Source organism: Xenopus laevis, chromosome 4S, assembly GCF_017654675.1.
Source record: "Xenopus laevis strain J_2021 chromosome 4S, Xenopus_laevis_v10.1, whole genome shotgun sequence".
In the NCBI taxonomy this organism is placed as follows: domain Eukaryota; kingdom Metazoa; phylum Chordata; class Amphibia; order Anura; family Pipidae; genus Xenopus; species Xenopus laevis.
In genome coordinates, this window is record NC_054378.1 from 79244864 (window position 1) to 79264400 (window position 19537).

At 38.1% G+C, this 19537-nt stretch overlaps 1 protein-coding gene across 9 annotated transcripts in view; it reads left to right on the forward strand.

The window, feature by feature from the left end:
* Positions 1–19537, forward strand: part of rasal2.S (RAS protein activator like 2 S homeolog) — a 152374-nt gene that overhangs the window by 104848 nt on the left and 27989 nt on the right. For all 9 annotated transcript variants that reach the window (XM_018260952.2, XM_018260953.2, XM_041561504.1 and 6 more), the window contains 2 exons: positions 328–434; positions 16067–16179. In XM_018260952.2, the coding sequence (XP_018116441.1) occupies positions 328–434; positions 16067–16179 (220 nt within the window). The remainder of the gene's footprint in view (positions 1–327; positions 435–16066; positions 16180–19537) is intronic.

Genomic DNA, 19537 nt, shown 5'->3' on the forward strand with positions numbered 1-19537 from the left:
TTTCAGCTCCTAGCAGTCCGCTAACAAACTTCAGTTGCCACAAGGTGCTGGGACTCAATATAGGAAAAGGCCACAGGTTGGGGGACATGATTATAATCTTAACCCTTACTTTTAGAAGGATCAGCATAGTGGTTCAAGAGTAACATTCCACCTGTCCAACTTGTGTTTGCACATGATTAACCTTCTTTACTTATTAAGCTCATTGATAATCTTTTTCTGTTTTTTGCTGAGATAAAACAAGTTATGTGTTCCATTGAATAATATTATGTCGGACAATAAGCGAAAAGCTGCTTGTGCTCAGTTTTTCTTTGTTTTTTTTTTTTTTAGAGGTCCCAGCTGAGAGGTCACCCCGAAGGAGGAGTATCTCAGGGACTAGCACGTCAGACAAAACCAACCCTATGGATCCTACAAATACCTCTCCCTTTAAAGTCTCAGTAAGTTTCTTTCTGCTCACACTTCCTGTAGGGCAGGTTCTCCCTCTTTCTGGAACAAGTATATTTAATTACAAAAATGTAGGCCAGAGGGAATCATAATTATTTTAATTTACAAATTAACCATTGTTTAGGTTTTTTAGAAAATCACATTCTTATTTCCATGTCTTTGGTTTTCACTTTTTTTAATGATAAAGATAATGGCAGTGATGGCACCTGAGTTTAGGTGGCATTTTGGCTTATTAATCTACATCACTGTTTATAAAACTATATCTTATTTTCTTCCAGCATTTGAAAATGTTCTCTGATTCAGAAAAAAACTCTGCTGCCGTTGTTTCATAAACCGTTGCCAAATAATTCATCTGCATTGAAGCATGTGTCTTGGTGTTCATCAAACATAATGTATTATTTCCACACTCTTCAAGAAAATTGAAGAGGTGGGAATAACTTTAGTAAGGTTTTTATAGTAGTAAAAACATGCATGCTAGTTCAATAAAATTATTTAATTTGTTCTAACTAACCTGTTTAAAAAGAACCAAGACACAAAGGGGGTTATTTACTATACTCCAAATGCAAAAATCCCGAAAAATGTATGATTTTGTAGTATAAAACCAGACTTTTAAAAAAAATCACAAATTTTTCTGTATTCAGATTTATTTGCAGCAAACCACATTTTCTGGAAAATCTAATAAGCGGATGATGGCACCTGAGTTTAGGTGGCATTTTGGCTTATTAATCTACATCACTGTTTATAAAACTATATCTTATTTTCTTCCAGCATTTGAAAATGTTCTCTGATTCAGAAAAAAACTCTGCTGCCGTTGTTTCATAAACCGTTGCCAAATAATTCATCTGCATTGAAGCATGTGTCTTGGTGCTCATCAAACATAATGTATTATTTCCACACTCTTCAAGAAAATTGAAGAGGTGGGAATAACTTTAGTAAGGTTTTTATAGTAGTAAAAACATGCATGCTAGTTCAATAAAATTATTTAATTTGTTCTAACTAACCTGTTTAAAAAGAACCAAGACACAAAGGGGGTTATTTACTATACTCCAAATGCAAAAATCCCGAAAAATGTATGATTTTGTAGTATAAAACCAGACTTTTAAAAAAAATCACAAATTTTTCTGTATTCAGATTTATTTGCAGCAAACCACATTTTCTGGAAAATCTAATAAGCGGATGATGGCACCTGAGTTTAGGTGGCATTTTGGCTTATTAATCTACATCACTGTTTATAAAACTATATCTTATTTTCTTCCAGCATTTGAAAATGTTCTCTGATTCAGAAAAAAACTCTGCTGCCGTTGTTTCATAAACCGTTGCCAAATAATTCATCTGCATTGAAGCATGTGTCTTGGTGCTCATCAAACATAATGTATTATTTCCACACTCTTCAAGAAAATTGAAGAGGTGGGAATAACTTTAGTAAGGTTTTTATAGTAGTAAAAACATGCATGCTAGTTCAATAAAATTATTTAATTTGTTCTAACTAACCTGTTTAAAAAGAACCAAGACACAAAGGGGGTTATTTACTATACTCCAAATGCAAAAATCCCGAAAAATTTATGATTTTGTAGTATAAAACCAGACTTTTAAAAAAAATCACAAATTTTTCTGTATTCAGATTTATTTGCAGCAAACCACATTTTCTGGAAAATCTAATAAGCGGAAAAAAAACTTGTGCGGATGTAATCTGAGTTTTTGGCAGAACATGTTGAGATAAATTCAGACTTTGACAAATAACCCCCTAAATTAATGTCTTTGGTCCATATCTATGGCCACAGGCCCTTTTGATGAACAGTCATAGCATTGTGATATTTGTTCACTACATTATTTGTGCCATTTAAAAAAAAAAAAAAAAATGTTTTGCTTTTATTTGTGTTTATACCTGCAGAGCAAAGGCATTCTTTTGTTTAGCAGAGGGTAATTGGATGTAAGGGAATAATGTCTCCCTTTTAGCTTCTCTAGTACTTTTAAGTGTAACAAAAGCCAACACAGTCAGCAAAACTGAAGGTCAGAATAAACACGCTGAGAGCTTCCAGCTGCCTGTGCTCCTCTCTTATTCAGTAACAGCAGCTTGCAGAGCAGGATCATGGGTACTTTGCTTGTAGGCTATAGCTGTCTATTGGTTGTAACTACTAAAGGTCAGATTCTGCACAATTGTACGTATTCTTCCATCAATTTTTCAGAAGGCAGGAAAAGAAAGTATACATTTGCTAGTTTAAAATATATTTTTTTTTCTTTAAAGGGGACCTGTCACCCAAAAAAAATATTCTGAATCCTATTTTATCACATTAATCAAGCAAAATAAACTTTAATTACACTATATAAATTACTTGAATCTTGTCTGGGAATTCATAATTATAGCAAGCAGGCAGGAGCCATTTTGGGAAAACGTGTTATTAAGGCAAGCCTTGCATCGTCTCAAAATCTTCTTATTTATCGGCCAGAATGGGGGACCTGATGTCCATCCCCATGCACTGTTTACACAATTAAATGGTAAAGAGAGAGGGGGGGAATGTAGGGACATCTAGTAAATGCTGAATGTAAAGTAAAAAGTATTTGCCTGCCCCGTCTCTATGCCTAAGGCATAGAGGAGGGGCAGGCAACATTTGACAGCTGAGATTTTTAAATGCATTTACAGCAGCTATGAAAGCTTTAATAAAAAAAAATATAATTTAATTTAAAAGGACTTTTATTATACAGCTTTTTATTTCTGGGTGATAGGCCGGCTCTAAGCAAATATTTTTCAAATTTTTCTTCTTTTTGATGAATATCTCCTTTTTGTCTAGGTGCACTATGAAATAAACTTCAGAAAATCAAATGTCAAATAACAAGCAATCCTTTTTAGAGTTAACTAGAGCTGTAAAGGTAGTAGGAGTATGCCTAAAAGAAGAAGGTGGTACCTACACTGAAAATAAGAATGTCTTAATGATTCTCTGAAACATTTGTTTTACCATAGCAATCTTGGGTAGAGTGGAAGATTCTGGGATTAAAAAAAAGAGAAAATCATTACTGAGCTACTTTCTGGATGTAGCAACGGTTAATAGAACTAGGAGGAAGGGGGTTTACAAACCTTTTGTGGAGTACATATCTGCAAACTTCGATGACTAATGCTTGGGATTTTTACTGGGTAGTAATAGTGGCACTTTCCCTATTAGAAGGGGAAAATATAAATGATAGTTCTGTGTTGCAGTGTACAGAAGGAGCTTCTGGATTCACTAAGCTTCTCACTTTTCATGTTCATTGAAAATTTGTTCAGTACATGCATTTAAAGCGCATGAACACGTGGCATTTTGAGCACCACAGTGCCATCAAGATCAGTGGTCAGAACACCCTCACCAAAGTGCATTTTTCCCACACTGGTGCTGCTTCAGTTCACTTCTTGAAAGTGCCATTGAATGCCATGTTTGTTCACAGACAGGGATTTTGTAACTAGATAGATAGATTACAAGATAGCAAGCACCTTCTTCTAAAGTCTTATCAGTTCATACCTTAAGGTGGCCATAGACTCCGAGATCAGCTCGTTTGGCGACATAGCCAAACGAGCGGATCTTTCCCCGATATGCCACTAAACTGCATGGCTATATCAGGGGTAATTCGAACGTTCGGCCGTATGGCCGAACGATCGAATTACGATGCGCCAAGCGGCTCCGACGGGTCGGTCGGGTAAAAATCCAACCTTCCCGATCGATATCGTGGCCAGATATCGATCGGGAAGACCCGTCGGAAGCCCCCATACACGGGCAGATAAGCTGTCAAATCGGTCCAAACGACCGATATCGGCAGCTTTATCTGCCCGTGTATGGCCACCATTAGCTGTGGATTCTACTGAACTTTATTTTGACTTTTTATAGAGACTTAAAGGGATTCTGTCATGATTTTTATGATGTAGTTTTCATTTCTAAATTACACTGTTTACACTGCAAATAATTAACTCTACAATATAAAATTTAATTCTTGAACCAGCAAGTGTTTTTTTTTAGTTGTAATATTGGTTTTGCCTGGTCATGTGCTTTCAGAAAGAGCCAGCACTTTAGGATGGAACTGTTTCTGGCAGGCTGTTGTTTCTCCTACTCAATGTAACTGAATGTGTCGCAGTGGGACCTGAATTTTACTATTGACCGATGTTCTTAAATCTACCAGGCAGCTGTTATCTGGTTACCTCCCATTGTTCTGTTGTTTGGCTGCTGGGGGGGAAAGGGAGGGGGGGTGATATCACTCCAACTTACAGTACAGCAGTAAAGAGTGATAGACATGACACTATACCTTTAACAACAACATTTAAAAATCAAACGTGTTCAGTGCTGACACCAAAAAAAAAATTGATAATAATAATCAAAAATAATAAATAAGCTTTTCTGCATATACATAAATTATAGCAGTGATTATTAAAGGAACAGTAACAGCAAACATTTTTAAAAAAAAAAAAGTGTTAGTATACATCAAAAAATAAACACCAAGACAAAAAAAACTTTAAAATAGCTAAGCCTCTATTAAGAAATAACTTACTGAAACTCCACTTCCGTTCCTGTTCAGAAAAGGAGACATGGCGACCATCCATTATCTCTCATGGTGTACTGACAGCATGTGAAGGGGCTGCTGCATCAGGGAGCGCTATATTGTACACATCACCCCGGCTTGTGTGTAACTACCAGTTCCCGAGTACAGAGTCTCAGCAGGGGAAGAGGGCACCGGGCTGCTGTTACTGTCTGGGCCAGGTCCGGACTGAGAATTAAAATAGGCCCTGGCATTTCAGGTACACAGAGGCCCAATCAGCCCTCACCAGCCCACTAAATAGTGACTTTCTATGGCACCTTATAGCAGCCCCTCTGGAATTTGCCAGAACCCACAGATTGCCTGGTCTGGGCCAGAATCCCACTGGAAGACACGGGGCAGCTGAAGGATCTACTAAGCACTGGCTCGGGTTCTCCATGCTCATCTGGGAGTCACCCTCTACACCGCCCAGCTATACAGGCTTGCCAGATCCCTGATGCTCACAAGCTGTAGGGATCACATGTGGAATCCATTTGACTCCTGCCAGGCACAAAAAGCAGGATCCTGCTGCTCTCTCATACCGGACCTATTCCCCCTTCTCTCCAGGCTTCTTGTCACTCAGTAATATATACACTGTCCCTCCTTCGTCGCACACGGATCCAAAGTCCTCATATGCTGCCCGCTTCCCCTGCTGAGACTCTGTACTCGGGAACCGGTAGTTACACAGAAGCCGGGGTGATGTGTACAATATAGCGCTCCCTGATGCAGCAGCCGCTTCACAAGCTATCAGTACACCATGAGTAGGGTTATAAACCAATGAATGGGTAGTTCTACAATTCACTGCCACTTATTTGTCTAATATATAAGGGCTTCTTTACATGGCTGCTGACCTAGTGAAAATGTGACCAAAAGAGCAGTTAGAGGGGGCACAGGAACAAAACACTAAGCTCCTCTTTAGCCTGTGTAGAGGAAGGATCATAAATAATGTCAGCAGATGGTGTCCCCATGTGTAACAAGTACAGGAATATACATATGCAAAGAAAAATGTTTGCATTCCTTTAAGACTGAATTTAGTATGACTAGCCTTCTGTGCTAAAAAAGGCTGCTTCTGAAATGGGCTTTAATATCTCAGTTATGAAATTTATCTGGCTATTATATCAGAATTCCCCACCAATGTTCATCAGTTTGGAGAACACTCAATTACTAATTGGCTACAAATTGAGTTTGTTTTACCTGGTTTTACATTACTTTCATTATGGGGCAGATTTTCTAAGGTTTGAGTGAATTTTCGAAGTACAAAAAGTTCGAATTTCGAAGTAATTTTTTGGATACTTCGACCATCGAATAGGATACTACGACTTCGAATTTACTTAGATTCGAAGTAAAAATCGCTTGACTATTCGACCATTCGATAATCGAAGTACTGTCTCTTTAAAAAAACTTGCCAAATTGCTATGTTAGCCTATGGGGACCTTCTACAAACTTTTTCTAAGTCTTTACACATCAAATAAAAATCCTTCGATTGTTTTTATTCGATCGTAGGATTGCCAAATTCGGTGAAAAAACTTCGAATTCAATATTCAAATTCAAAGTTTTTCAATTCAATGGTCAAATTTCTAAGTTTTTTGTACTTCGAAAATCGACCCTTGATAAATCTGCCCCTAAATGTTCCACGAATATAAGTAGAGCTGCAGAGCACTAAAGTGATGCAATTATCATGTACTACCAAAGGTCCTAACCATTTTGTATTCTCAGGATTAATATAGAAACATTCACTCTGATTCCACTTCCCACCATTTTAAATCAATATCTTCTTAATGGCATTTGCTGCACTTTGACATTTGCCTTAAAATACCACTTAGCCTGTCCCCAAGTTTTCATTACAGTCCAGGTTTGTATTTCCCTTGTATTTAATACAGAGATCTATGCATTCACAAGACAAGGGACTCTGATTTCTAAAGATGCCTAAAGGATATTTGCATTGACAATTAAGGGTTTATTTCTTTATGGATCCATTGACACGCATTCTCATTAAAATAGCTTGCATTTATTGAGACACTAAAGTTGGCCACTGGAACTCTGTTATAGCTGCTCATAGGTATTACAACTTGCTCACAGGACTGCCATCAGAAACCAGCTTTTTTTTCAATATCTTTTGCTAAGTGCAATATTTGGTGTCTCTGTACCATACTGAGCCTTGGTTTTAGGAGTTTAAACCATGGGTTCTCTAATGACACTGTCCTCCTTGAAAGTAAATTTTGGATGACTTACAGGGGCTGTTCACCTTCCAGCCACCTTGCTTTGAGATTGTTCGCTATAAACAGACATTTTTCAATTGCTTTCTAGCTTTTATTTTTTTTACCGTTTTCCCCAAAAAACAAGTTAACATTTAGAGGCCCATTTATCAAAGGTCGAATTTCTAATTCATGTAAAAAAAATGTAATTCGAATCTACTAACAATTCGACTGGAACGTTATTCAAGAAAAATATTGAATGCCTAATATTCGATCGAATGGTTCCAACCCGAAAATTCTAATCAAATTCGTATTTGATTTGTACGAATCAAGTTTTTATCCCGAAAAAAAAGGATAAACTTCTCCTAATGACTCAATGGACCTCTGCCACTGATTTGTTAACGAACTCGGCAGGTTTTAGGCAAATATTTGGATTTGGACTGTTTCCATTGACCCTGTTCCTAATGTTTCAGTCTGGCAGCTCAGTGATCCAGGAGCATTCTGAACTGTTACAGTTTGCTACATTAAGTTGATACAATCAGTTGATACATTTCTCAACAGTGGAATATTAACAACTATTGTATCAATTCTGCTCAGCAGGGACAAACATAAGAAATGTATCAACTTATGTATCAATTTAAGACAGTTGAAGAGTTGGCGACGCCTCCCCCCAGAGCTGCTTTAGAACAGGGGTGTCCAACCTTTTGGCTTCCCTGGGGCTTAACTATGTATGTAACTATGTATGTAACTAAAGAAACAGTAAAGAAAATACACAGAAAAGAACTACAAAACCAGATGGAGCTATACACTGGAATATGGGACACCTGGATATTAAATAGACTTATTAATATATTATATTATTAATAACTGGGCAATGGGAAGAGGTCCCCCCTCGTTCTATATCCTTTGCGACATGACGTTTCCTTGGGAACCGAGTGTTTCAAGCTGGGCCACATTCATATCCATCCTGGGCCGCAGCTTAGACACCCCTGCTTTAGAACGTGAAAAATTAAACTTTACACTTCAATATTAGAAAAATGGTCACAAATAGAAAGTAATTTTAAAAAAAAGTCTTTATTTCACGTTAAAAAGTGTTTGAAGGTGAACAACCACTTTAAAGTTTATGGCTGTCTGATTATTATAAAAAAACTCACTCCATATGATATTGAGGTAAAACCTTTCTCAGCGTAATGTCATTTATTCATATAGTTATATATTAAAGAGACATTTATGCAGGTTTTGGATCTCCCTGGCTCCTCACATCCCTGGCTCCTCACATCCCTGGCTTCTTCCATCAATTTTTCAGAAGGCAGGAAAAGAAAGTATACATTTGCTAGTTTAAAATATATTTTTTTTTCTTTAAAGGGGACCTGTCACCCAAAAAAAATATTCTGAATCCTATTTTATCACATTAATCAAGCAAAATAAACTTTAATTACACTATATAAATTACTTGAATCTTGTCTGGGAATTCATAATTATAGCAAGCAGGCAGGAGCCATTTTGGGAAAACGTGTTATTAAGGCAAGCCTTGCATCGTCTCAAAATCTTCTTATTTATCGGCCAGAATGGGGGACCTGATGTCCATCCCCATGCACTGTTTACACAATTAAATGGTAAAGAGAGAGGGGGGGAATGTAGGGACATCTAGTAAATGCTGAATGTAAAGTAAAAAGTATTTGCCTGCCCCGTCTCTATGCCTAAGGCATAGAGGAGGGGCAGGCAACATTTGACAGCTGAGATTTTTAAATGCATTTACAGCAGCTATGAAAGCTTTAATAAAAAAAAATATAATTTAATTTAAAAGGACTTTTATTATACAGCTTTTTATTTCTGGGTGATAGGCCGGCTCTAAGCAAATATTTTTCAAATTTTTCTTCTTTTTGATGAATATCTCCTTTTTGTCTAGGTGCACTATGAAATAAACTTCAGAAAATCAAATGTCAAATAACAAGCAATCCTTTTTAGAGTTAACTAGAGCTGTAAAGGTAGTAGGAGTATGCCTAAAAGAAGAAGGTGGTACCTACACTGAAAATAAGAATGTCTTAATGATTCTCTGAAACATTTGTTTTACCATAGCAATCTTGGGTAGAGTGGAAGATTCTGGGATTAAAAAAAAGAGAAAATCATTACTGAGCTACTTTCTGGATGTAGCAACGGTTAATAGAACTAGGAGGAAGGGGGTTTACAAACCTTTTGTGGAGTACATATCTGCAAACTTCGATGACTAATGCTTGGGATTTTTACTGGGTAGTAATAGTGGCACTTTCCCTATTAGAAGGGGAAAATATAAATGATAGTTCTGTGTTGCAGTGTACAGAAGGAGCTTCTGGATTCACTAAGCTTCTCACTTTTCATGTTCATTGAAAATTTGTTCAGTACATGCATTTAAAGCGCATGAACACGTGGCATTTTGAGCACCACAGTGCCATCAAGATCAGTGGTCAGAACACCCTCACCAAAGTGCATTTTTCCCACACTGGTGCTGCTTCAGTTCACTTCTTGAAAGTGCCATTGAATGCCATGTTTGTTCACAGACAGGGATTTTGTAACTAGATAGATAGATTACAAGATAGCAAGCACCTTCTTCTAAAGTCTTATCAGTTCATACCTTAAGGTGGCCATAGACTCCGAGATCAGCTCGTTTGGCGACATAGCCAAACGAGCGGATCTTTCCCCGATATGCCACTAAACTGCATGGCTATATCAGGGGTAATTCGAACGTTCGGCCGTATGGCCGAACGATCGAATTACGATGCGCCAAGCGGCTCCGACGGGTCGGTCGGGTAAAAATCCAACCTTCCCGATCGATATCGTGGCCAGATATCGATCGGGAAGACCCGTCGGAAGCCCCCATACACGGGCAGATAAGCTGTCAAATCGGTCCAAACGACCGATATCGGCAGCTTTATCTGCCCGTGTATGGCCACCATTAGCTGTGGATTCTACTGAACTTTATTTTGACTTTTTATAGAGACTTAAAGGGATTCTGTCATGATTTTTATGATGTAGTTTTCATTTCTAAATTACACTGTTTACACTGCAAATAATTAACTCTACAATATAAAATTTAATTCTTGAACCAGCAAGTGTTTTTTTTTTAGTTGTAATATTGGTTTTGCCTGGTCATGTGCTTTCAGAAAGAGCCAGCACTTTAGGATGGAACTGTTTCTGGCAGGCTGTTGTTTCTCCTACTCAATGTAACTGAATGTGTCGCAGTGGGACCTGAATTTTACTATTGACCGATGTTCTTAAATCTACCAGGCAGCTGTTATCTGGTTACCTCCCATTGTTCTGTTGTTTGGCTGCTGGGGGGGAAAGGGAGGGGGGTGATATCACTCCAACTTACAGTACAGCAGTAAAGAGTGATAGACATGACACTATACCTTTAACAACAACATTTAAAAATCAAACGTGTTCAGTGCTGACACCAAAAAAAAAATTGATAATAATAATCAAAAATAATAAATAAGCTTTTCTGCATATACATAAATTATAGCAGTGATTATTAAAGGAACAGTAACAGCAAACATTTTTAAAAAAAAAAAAGTGTTAGTATACATCAAAAAATAAACACCAAGACAAAAAAAACTTTAAAATAGCTAAGCCTCTATTAAGAAATAACTTACTGAAACTCCACTTCCGTTCCTGTTCAGAAAAGGAGACATGGCGACCATCCATTATCTCTCATGGTGTACTGACAGCATGTGAAGGGGCTGCTGCATCAGGGAGCGCTATATTGTACACATCACCCCGGCTTGTGTGTAACTACCAGTTCCCGAGTACAGAGTCTCAGCAGGGGAAGAGGGCACCGGGCTGCTGTTACTGTCTGGGCCAGGTCCGGACTGAGAATTAAAATAGGCCCTGGCATTTCAGGTACACAGAGGCCCAATCAGCCCTCACCAGCCCACTAAATAGTGACTTTCTATGGCACCTTATAGCAGCCCCTCTGGAATTTGCCAGAACCCACAGATTGCCTGGTCTGGGCCAGAATCCCACTGGAAGACACGGGGCAGCTGAAGGATCTACTAAGCACTGGCTCGGGTTCTCCATGCTCATCTGGGAGTCACCCTCTACACCGCCCAGCTATACAGGCTTGCCAGATCCCTGATGCTCACAAGCTGTAGGGATCACATGTGGAATCCATTTGACTCCTGCCAGGCACAAAAAGCAGGATCCTGCTGCTCTCTCATACCGGACCTATTCCCCCTTCTCTCCAGGCTTCTTGTCACTCAGTAATATATACACTGTCCCTCCTTCGTCGCACACGGATCCAAAGTCCTCATATGCTGCCCGCTTCCCCTGCTGAGACTCTGTACTCGGGAACCGGTAGTTACACAGAAGCCGGGGTGATGTGTACAATATAGCGCTCCCTGATGCAGCAGCCGCTTCACAAGCTATCAGTACACCATGAGTAGGGTTATAAACCAATGAATGGGTAGTTCTACAATTCACTGCCACTTATTTGTCTAATATATAAGGGCTTCTTTACATGGCTGCTGACCTAGTGAAAATGTGACCAAAAGAGCAGTTAGAGGGGGCACAGGAACAAAACACTAAGCTCCTCTTTAGCCTGTGTAGAGGAAGGATCATAAATAATGTCAGCAGATGGTGTCCCCATGTGTAACAAGTACAGGAATATACATATGCAAAGAAAAATGTTTGCATTCCTTTAAGACTGAATTTAGTATGACTAGCCTTCTGTGCTAAAAAAGGCTGCTTCTGAAATGGGCTTTAATATCTCAGTTATGAAATTTATCTGGCTATTATATCAGAATTCCCACCAATGTTCATCAGTTTGGAGAACACTCAATTACTAATTGGCTACAAATTGAGTTTGTTTTACCTGGTTTTACATTACTTTCATTATGGGGCAGATTTTCTAAGGTTTGAGTGAATTTTCGAAGTACAAAAAGTTCGAATTTCGAAGTAATTTTTTGGATACTTCGACCATCGAATAGGATACTACGACTTCGAATTTACTTAGATTCGAAGTAAAAATCGCTTGACTATTCGACCATTCGATAATCGAAGTACTGTCTCTTTAAAAAAACTTGCCAAATTGCTATGTTAGCCTATGGGGACCTTCTACAAACTTTTTCTAAGTCTTTACACATCAAATAAAAATCCTTCGATTGTTTTTATTCGATCGTAGGATTGCCAAATTCGGTGAAAAAACTTCGAATTCAATATTCAAATTCAAAGTTTTTCAATTCAATGGTCAAATTTCTAAGTTTTTTGTACTTCGAAAATCGACCCTTGATAAATCTGCCCCTAAATGTTCCACGAATATAAGTAGAGCTGCAGAGCACTAAAGTGATGCAATTATCATGTACTACCAAAGGTCCTAACCATTTTGTATTCTCAGGATTAATATAGAAACATTCACTCTGATTCCACTTCCCACCATTTTAAATCAATATCTTCTTAATGGCATTTGCTGCACTTTGACATTTGCCTTAAAATACCACTTAGCCTGTCCCCAAGTTTTCATTACAGTCCAGGTTTGTATTTCCCTTGTATTTAATACAGAGATCTATGCATTCACAAGACAAGGGACTCTGATTTCTAAAGATGCCTAAAGGATATTTGCATTGACAATTAAGGGTTTATTTCTTTATGGATCCATTGACACGCATTCTCATTAAAATAGCTTGCATTTATTGAGACACTAAAGTTGGCCACTGGAACTCTGTTATAGCTGCTCATAGGTATTTACAACTTGCTCACAGGACTGCCATCAGAAACCAGCTTTTTTTCAATATCTTTTGCTAAGTGCAATATTTGGTGTCTCTGTACCATACTGAGCCTTGGTTTTAGGAGTTTAAACCATGGGTTCTCTAATGACACTGTCCTCCTTGAAAGTAAATTTTGGATGACTTACAGGGGCTGTTCACCTTCCAGCCACCTTGCTTTGAGATTGTTCGCTATAAACAGACATTTTTCAATTGCTTTCTAGCTTTTATTTTTTTACCGTTTTCCCAAAAAACAAGTTAACATTTAGAGGCCCATTTATCAAAGGTCGAATTTCTAATTCATGTAAAAAAAATGTAATTCGAATCTACTAACAATTCGACTGGAACGTTATTCAAGAAAAATATTGAATGCCTAATATTCGATCGAATGGTTCCAACCCGAAAATTCTAATCAAATTCGTATTTGATTTGTACGAATCAAGTTTTTATCCCGAAAAAAAAGGATAAACTTCTCCTAATGACTCAATGGACCTCTGCCACTGATTTGTTAACGAACTCGGCAGGTTTTAGGCAAATATTTGGATTTGGACTGTTTCCATTGACCCTGTTCCTAATGTTTCAGTCTGGCAGCTCAGTGATCCAGGAGCATTCTGAACTGTTACAGTTTGCTACATTAAGTTGATACAATCAGTTGATACATTTCTCAACAGTGGAATATTAACAACTATTGTATCAATTCTGCTCAGCAGGGACAAACATAAGAAATGTATCAACTTATGTATCAATTTAAGACAGTTGAAGAGTTGGCGACGCCTCCCCCCAGAGCTGCTTTAGAACAGGGGTGTCCAACCTTTTGGCTTCCCTGGGGCTTAACTATGTATGTAACTATGTATGTAACTAAAGAAACAGTAAAGAAAATACACAGAAAAGAACTACAAAACCAGATGGAGCTATACACTGGAATATGGGACACCTGGATATTAAATAGACTTATTAATATATTATATTATTAATAACTGGGCAATGGGAAGAGGTCCCCCCTCGTTCTATATCCTTTGCGACATGACGTTTCCTTGGGAACCGAGTGTTTCAAGCTGGGCCACATTCATATCCATCCTGGGCCGCAGCTTAGACACCCCTGCTTTAGAACGTGAAAAATTAAACTTTACACTTCAATATTAGAAAAATGGTCACAAATAGAAAGTAATTTTAAAAAAAAGTCTTTATTTCACGTTAAAAAGTGTTTGAAGGTGAACAACCACTTTAAAGTTTATGGCTGTCTGATTATTATAAAAAAACTCACTCCATATGATATTGAGGTAAAACCTTTCTCAGCGTAATGTCATTTATTCATATAGTTATATATTAAAGAGACATTTATGCAGGTTTTGGATCTCCCTGGCTCCTCACATCCCTGGCTCCTCATAGTGATCACCGAGCTGACCGGATGTGACGTCACATCAACTGGAAGTGAACAAAAGAAAGAACAAGCTGCTAGTGATGCTTCTATAAATAATAAAGAAAAACATAATCCTTTATGGCCCGTTTGACCCTTTACTAAGGCAAAGGTTATATTTCTCCCTATTTAAAAATTATTTTGAAAAAATTGGATTATTTGGGTAAAATGGAGTCTATGGGAGATGGCCTTTCCGTAATTCTGAGTTTTTTTGGATAATGGGTCCCATACCTGTACTTGATTATAAAAAAAAGATTAACTAAATACTTCTTTCTCCTGACAAACACAGCCTTTAAACAAATCTCTGATCCATTAAAAAGTTGTTTTGTTGTGTAGCAGCCTCATTGGGGGGGGGATTTGTTTGTATCCAGTCCTCTATTAAGGATCATTGGAACCATAATGAAATTCTTTCTGAAGACAATCTCTTTGTCATTGGTGCATTGTTCTCCCCCAAGTCTGTTCTTAGCTGGGAGCAGGTTATGTGGGCTGACTTTCTCATGGCAATTAAAAGTGGCCTCTCAGTGTAAAACACAAAGGCACATTTTTACAGGCCTTGAACAAGTGAGGGTTGATGTTGCCTACAGTATATACTGAATCAGCACAACTGCATGGTCAGCAAAATGTCTGTTCTAGGGTTTCTGGGGCAATAGTATTCAACTTTTAATGGCCTAAGATGGTTGTAAATGAAGGTCATTAAACCACAGAGAAGTTGCCCTTTTCTGTACTATAGGCCTGAACTGACAGTAAGCATGGGGCTGTTGCACATTTTTCTTTTCAGTTTTGGAAGACCTGGTCAGCCCAAATAAATTTTATCTGTCGATTCTCTTTGTGAACACATGCATGCAGACATTTTGGAGTCTGCCACACAAAATAATGAGAGATTTAAATTAATTTGGCAGGTGTGATTTTTGACTAAAGTAGCAATTATTATTAAATAATAGGAGATTTCTATAGATATCAAGTCTACATAGCAATACCTGTATCGAGATGTAGTACAGGTATAAGGATCCCTTATCCGGAAACCCGATATCCAGAAAGCTCCGAATTACGGAATGGCTGTCTCCCATAGACTTCATTTTATCCAAATAATCCTAATTTTTAAAAATGATTTCCTTTTTTTTCTGTAATAATAAAACAGTACCTTGTACTTGATCCCAATTAAGATATAATTAATCCTTATTGGCAGCAAAACCAGCCTATTGGGCTTATTTAATGTTTAAATGAATTTATAGTAGACTTAAGGCATGAAGACCCAAATTACGGAAAGATCCATTATCCCGAGCATTCTGGATAACAGGTCCCATACCTGTAGTACAAATGAAAATGTTCATTTGAAGATGATTGTTCCCAAATGCAGGCATTTTGTCTAAGAGAGTTATGCACCAGGACCTGCTGTGTAACTCGAGCAACCATTTTTTGTTAATGACAGATCTCATCTCATTGTCAGGAAGAACTTTATTATCCTTCATCCGGGCTAAATAGGTTCAGATAATGAGCCGAAGAAGTATAAAGTAATGTGAAAGGAACAATTGTTAGTTCATTTTGGATCTCTAGTTTCAAGAATAAAATAAATACAAATTACAAATCTCTGGTTTCAGTAAGAAGATTATTGTACAGGGACATCCAATCTGTTAAACCACAATTTGTTGGCCTGGAGATGCTATGAGTTGGACATGCCGTAAACCTGCCATGTATGAAACTGTTGCTGCATTTAATCATCTCACTGGCTCCTCTTTTATTTACAGGGCTTCTTTAGTAAACGTTTAAAAGGCTCCATTAAGAGAACAAAGAGTCAATCAAAGCTGGACCGGAATACAAGTTTTCGCCTGCCTTCCCTTCGTCCTGCTGAGAGTGACAGGTATGTGCTAGGCCTTAATTTGCCCAGTTGTCCTGTACAGTTCTTAATGCAGTTGAGCTGTCCTGATTTTGTCATGCTGGATTGCTTCAGGCAAGTTCCCTCCTATTGCTGTGTGAAATACTGCCCTATAAATTGAATGCAGTGGAATAATAAGAGCCCTGTTAATTGACTGAGTTATGGCTAGAATATAAAACCAGTTGTGACGTGTGACCCTTGAGACATAGTCTAACAAAGTAATATTTTGCTGAAGATTTAGTACATCCTAAACGGATTGTTTTATTGCAATAATTAACTGCGTTAAATTTGACCCACACAGAGATATTAGTTCCTATAAACAAGACAGAGTGATTGTCTTTTCCCACTTACGAAGGCATGACAGTTATTTGTGTTGTGCAGCACTAACTAGTATGCGTCTTAATATAATAATAATGGAAACTCTATCCTGCAGCATTGTTTGTCTGCCAACCAGGAAACATAAAGACCAGCATTATCAATTTAGCTCCATAAGTTATTTTCTTTAATTTTTGGGTATGCTGTAGCATATTCTTGAATGCTGTAGATAAAGTATATTTTTTTTGTATATTATTAATCACTATTTATCCTTTTAATTGTTTGATGTTCCATTGCCATGAAAAGGAATGCCTTGTGCTTATTTCTTGTTTTGAGCAGACTGTGTAGTTAAAATGCACTGTAGCCAGGTGTCTTTCTGTCTGCCATAGGTTTCCATAAATCGCTAATCCATAAATGATGGGGGGTGACGAGGAGGAGGACAGACAGGGATGTGACTGGAGCAGGCAGTCAGTTGCAGGACAGACTGGGCTGTGGTCAGGAGCAGGACAGACAGGGATGTGGTCAGTTGCAGGACAGAAAGGGCTGTGGTCAAGAGCAGGACAGACAGGGCTGTAGTCAGTTGCAGGACAGACAGGGCTATGGTCAGGAGCAGGAATGCTTATAAACAGGTTGAAAATGGTACAATATTCTACATTTAATTTGCAAGTACAGGTATGGGACCTTTTATCCAGAATGCTCAGGATTTAGGATTTTCCGGATAACTGATCTTTCCATAATTTGGATCTTCATACTTTAAATTCACTAAAGAATTAACTAAACATTAAATAAAACCAATATGTTGGTTTGCTTTTAATAAGGATTAATTGTATCTTGGTTGGGATTAAGTACAATGTACTGTTTTATTATTACAGACAAAAAGGAAATAACGAATCCCATACCCATATTTACAATTCACTTGTTTTCTGCAATATGAGGAATTTCCCGCATTTTTTTTAAACAGTTTTTTGAAAGCTGGCGTGTACATGCTACAATAAGCTCTTTCATATACAGAAATGACCGTTATTTGAAAAGGCAAGTTATGTATAGTTAGTGACGCAGCCTTTCCCTTACAGTGTTTAGTGTAGTTTTAAAAGAAAGAACTGTTGATGATATGTAAATTTGCTAAATTTATTCTGTAGTGCAGTGGATCTGGGAAACATGGAAACATGGAAACAAGACTAGGCCTTTTACATAAGTGGCATTTTAGTTTATACAAACTCTCATCTTAGGGCCGTTGGTGAAAGTTTATATAACTTATAAAGGCACTTTACAGAGAGAATTAAAAACCTAGTCCAGTTAATGAAGGCTTTTTTTTTTTTAAAGCTGTACAGTTTATCAGAGTAAATCCTCTCATAGAAAAAAATGTATTAAGGCGAGGTTTCTGTGTTTGTGTGGTTATTCACAGATTTCTATTTCAGGCATTATTGGAATATAGTTTAATTATTTTGGTTCTTAAAGTGATACCAACACGTTCCTATAAAAATCATAGGAAAGTGTCCATATCTAGGAGCTGCTGCATGCCAAATAGTTTCCACTAAAAGCCTCTCAAAGCCACCCCCAGCCCTGTGAACCTTGGTGAAGCCGACCCTCTGACACTGCGTTGTTTAAGTGATGCTGAGCTGGGGGCGGGGTGATCCTTCCATAGGCTAATTACAAATGAAAACAGGACTACAGCCTATGGAAGGATCACTCCGCACCTTCAGCCCAGTGTCAATGAAACAACGCATAAGATCATTAGCAGTGTCAGAGCGTCGGCTGCACCAAGGTTCACTGGGCTGGGGGCAGCATTGAGGGGCCATTTAGAGGAAACTATTTGGTTTGCAGCACCTTGATATGGGCACATTCCTATGATAGGAATGTGTCGGTATTACATTAAGAACCAAAATAAGTTAGGTTGGGGAAGCACTCTAATAAACCATTAATATCTCAGGCAGGATCTTTAGTTATTGAACAATGTTCTATGTCTATGATCATGTCTCTGGAGACCCACGTTGTTCTAGAAATACATATCCGAAAGCAATTTGGGACAAAAGGCAAAGTAACTTGTATTAAACACTGGCAACAGTAAGAGGAGAAATTGAACAAGTCACTGTACAATCAGAAAGCGTGACCCTGTGTCCGCACCATTCCAACCATAAAAAATCTTTAACACTAGGTTTGTAATGTCTTTGAGCTGACCCCAGAGTATTGGCAGCCAGACTATGTATTTAGATAATTAATAGATAAAAGCATGCAATGCTGACCTGCTATCAGAGAGTACGCACAGCAGGGTAAAGGTGGCCATACACGGGCAGATAAAGCTGCCGATATCGGTCGTTTGGACCGATTTGACAGTTTATCTGCCCGTGTATGGGGGCTTCCGACGGGTCTTCCCGATCGATATCTTGCCACGATATCGATCGGGAAGGTTTGATTCTTACCCGACCGACCCTGTCGGAGCCCCTTGGCGCATCGTAATTCGATCGTTCGGCCAAACGTTCGAATTACCCCCGATATAGCCATGCCGTTAGTGGCATATTGGGGAATGTCGCCAAACGAGCAGATCTTTGAGTCTATGGCCACCTTTAGTATGCTGTGGCATAAGATATCATGAGACTCTTAACCTGGAGAGTGAGATCCAGATGCTTCATTAATGCAGATAATGGTTTTGCTAACCTACATAACTTTTTTTGTTGTTGTTTTTTTTTTTTTTTTTTTTTTTTTGCTATTTTCTACTTTTGGGGTTTTTCATTTGCTAAAGACTCTTAGCTCTGCTCTAATTGCTTGTGTTGTTATATGGTAGGCTTGTGGTCTGCTGGAAGATGCTAGGCTCCTGCTCTGTTCATATCAGCTAATGGATTTAATGTGAATCTTTACTGGAGATGACCCGGGAGGATTTATTAATGTGGTATTATTCATTTTGGGTTCATAATCCTACCAGGCAGATTTCAGCACACAATGATAGTGTCTCTTTTCATGCTGAGTGATTGTAAAAAGCTTTCTACAGTTGGTTAAACATTTAAATGGGTGAGATGTAACAGTGGCACAA